The 3,495-nt window shown below is 35.1% G+C and overlaps 1 protein-coding gene across 2 annotated transcripts in view; it reads right to left on the minus strand.

The window, feature by feature from the left end:
- The window catches only part of LOC106877493 (uncharacterized), a 97,733-nt gene extending 94,492 nt beyond the window's left edge, over positions 1-3,241 (minus strand). The window contains exon 1 of one of the 2 annotated variants that reach the window (XM_052966878.1): positions 1,209-3,241. In XM_052966878.1, the coding sequence (XP_052822838.1) occupies positions 1,209-2,553 (1,345 nt within the window). In that variant the 5' untranslated portion in view covers positions 2,554-3,241. The remainder of the gene's footprint in view (positions 1-1,208) is intronic. The other variant, XM_014926415.2, reaches the window with a different exon arrangement.
- Between the last annotated feature and the right edge of the window lie 254 nt (positions 3,242-3,495).

The following is a 3,495-nucleotide window of genomic DNA, read 5'->3' on the forward strand; positions in this document are numbered from 1 at the left end:
ATATATATATATATATATATATATATATATATATATATATAGAGAGAGAGAGAGAGAGAGAGAGACAGACAGACAGACAGACAGACAGACAGAGAGAGAGATAGATAGTTAGATAGATATACCTACCTACTCCGACATATATACGTGCAAATTCACACCTATGCACAAAGATGCACACATTGTTAAGCATGCACATACACATGCATATATATATTTATATACACACGCACACACATACTAATATATTCGTACATACATGCGCATATGCACACACGCATTCGTACTCATATATACAAGGAGGAAGAGTTATACAGATGCAGTGAGCGGTTACGTTACTAAACACCAAATATCTGTTCAAGAGATCTGACATCATATTTTCTCAGTTCAGTGAATTGTCAAAATAAATATCAGATCGATAATCGATTGTTACCATACATCTGGTGAAATATACTGCCGTTCTCCCAATGAATTTTGAAAACAATTAAGAACGTTTTACAAAAGCGTTGTTATTATGAAGCTTGCGTTGGGAAAATAAACGGGAAATGGAATTTTGATGGAAGGTTTGAATTGAAGTTACTTTTAAAACTGGGAATGTGTACCTGAAAACGAAATTGGAGTTACTTTTAAAACTGGGAATTTGTACCTGAGAACGAAAGGTGGTTGTTTCCAGTCGGTCATTTTTAGTCTGGTGTATCTGGTCTTTGAATCCAGAACTAAGCTGTGGACACATCATGTAACAAAGATAGTGATGGGAATACTTCATATATCAAATACATAGCTGTAGGAGTGGCTGCATGGTAAGAAGCTTGTTTCCCAAACCACAGGGTTCCGGGTTCAGTCCCACTGCGTGACATCTTTGGCATGTCTTCTAATATAGCTTTGGGTCGACCAAACCTTGAGAGTGGATTTGGTAGACGGAAACTGAAATAAATCCGTCGTATGCGTGTGTGTATCTGTATTGATGTGTCTGTGTTTGTCCCCCTGCCGTCGCTTGACAACCGATGATGGTGTGTTTACCGCCCACCCCTGTAACTTAGCGGACCGATAGAATACGTACTAGGCTTACAAAGAATAAGTCCTGGGGTGGATTTGTTCGACTAAAGGTGCTATTCCAGCATGGCCGCAATCAAAGGACTGAAACAAGTAAAAGAGTATACAATACAAGGACAGAAATTTAAGATGTGTGCGTACATGAAACCTTTACTCACCATCGTTGATGTTACTGAAACTCCGAACGGTATCCGATGCAGGATGCATGTACTGTTTCTGAGTAAACTTTTTGTAAAGTTTTAACATATATTCTGGGATAATTCCCTTGGAAGAATTCGTATTTTCGTCGACGGTTTTATCCTCACCATCGTCGTCGTCATCATCATCATCATCGTCATTATCGATGCTTTCCTCACTGCTGTTTTCCGATTCTTCCATGGAAGTCTCCACGGATGTATTTAAAACAGTTTGCTGTTCATTCTCGTGATCTGTTTCCTTCATGGATGTATCACCGTTGGCAGAAATTGTGTTAACTTCGTTGCTCTCTTGATTTCCTTTGTGTGTCAGTTCATCTCCAACACTTCTGGTATGCAGTTTTGAGGGGTTTTCATCCGTAAAAGCTCCATTGTCCACTGTATAGTCTTCAGTCGATTGGTCGCTATCACTGGGCCCCTTGTCGATGTTGTACTCTTTAATAGACTCATTCATGGTGACGTCAGACACGCCGACAGATTCCACTGCATTCTGGCTTTTATTTTCTGATATTTCTATAAGGGGACTCAGTGATTTTGCATGTGCAAACGAATATAAGCAATAGGGACCAGGTTGAAGAAGTGACATTAAAATAAACGTGAAGAAACACGGTTTGAACCGTATTGAAATAAACCTGAAGATACGATGTAACAATAATAGAGTATTATTGATATATGCTAGAGTTCGGTGAAAACTATAGATATATCCTACATTGTGGAGACAAAACTTTGAGGTATTTTTATCATCATAATTTCGGATTTTGCTATCAAACAATCCACAATTCTCTTTGAAACGTGTTTTCCGATAGGCTTCCAATGAAGAATAAGGTTTGCAATGAGAATCGCTTTCAAAACTGTTGTAATGATATCCATGTCCTGTCTGTGAATTATTTTCATTTTCAATTTGTTGTTTTCTTAAATTCTGTTCATTTGTAGAAAGTTGGTTCTCGATCAGGTTATATTCCTTGCGTCGGACTTCGTCTTCTTTGCTGCTTTCAACATAGTCCCTCCCCAGAAATAAATTTGTCGATTCCATCTTGTAGTCTTGTTGTGCTTGGTTAATATTATGCAGAATTTGCCGACGATTCTTTGATAATTTCTGCTGCTCTATAGTATAATTCGATGTTTTTTCTTCGTATATATCACTTGTCCAGTTGTTAAACAAATTGTCACAGGAGCAAATGGCTGGTTTGTTTAGATGGGATGATGTCAGTGCGTGCCGAATAGTTGTGTTACTATAAGTTAGCTTACTACAGCAACTGGACTGAAGTGATTTTGACCCGTTGACTGTCTGAATGAATGACCGAGTCATTCTTTTGATAAGAAAATGACGACTATTACATCAAGAAGTGGCTGTAACTAAGATGCCTATCCCACGTGTTAAGACCAACTACTGCTACTGATAAAAACAAAAACTAACAGTCGCACACTACTAAAGTAATTGCTTTCTTTTCCTTCTTCTTCTTCTTCTTCTTCTTCTTCTTCTTCTTCTTCTTCTTCTTCTTCTTCTTCTTCTTCTTCTTCTTCTTCTTCTTCTTCTTCTTCTTCTTATTCTTCTTCTTCTTCTTCTTCTTCTTCTTCTTCTTCTTCTTCTTCTTCTTCTTCTTCTTCTTCTTCTTCTTCTTCTTCTTATTCTTCTTCTTCTTCTTCTTCTTCTTCTTCTTCTTCTTCTTCTATCTTTATTGCTTTCTTTCCCTTGTCTTCTTTTTAACTTCGTTGTTATCTTTTATTTATTTATTTTTTTCTTTATTTCGCTGGTAGCGAGAAGTGCAAAAGGTTACTGTAACAGTAGAATCATTTAATGGTAACAATGAGACATGACAGGACTAATTCACTTACATACTATATATATATTGTGTGTGTGTGTGTATTAATGCAAAAAGATATCTCAAAATAGATGTTCCTATACATTTCTTAAGATTTCATATGATTATAAATATTCCGACACAACGCGTGTATATTATTAAACGATTATATTTAAGAATAGAATAATGTTGTTGATAAAATTCAGCTCTTCATATTAATAAAAAAACATATATCTATAAAGTATGTATTCATTTATTGCTATATATTTAATTATAACGCATGTAATATTCATTTAAAACTTTGTATTTAATTATAAAATATTTTTTATTCTACTTATTTATTTGATTATAAAATATATATTCATAAAGTACATGTTTATTTAATTAGTATATTTCTATTTAATTACAAGTATATATTCTTAAAGCATATACATACGTACATATATATA

This window comes from Octopus bimaculoides, chromosome 4, assembly GCF_001194135.2.
Source record: "Octopus bimaculoides isolate UCB-OBI-ISO-001 chromosome 4, ASM119413v2, whole genome shotgun sequence".
NCBI classification, from domain to species: domain Eukaryota; kingdom Metazoa; phylum Mollusca; class Cephalopoda; order Octopoda; family Octopodidae; genus Octopus; species Octopus bimaculoides.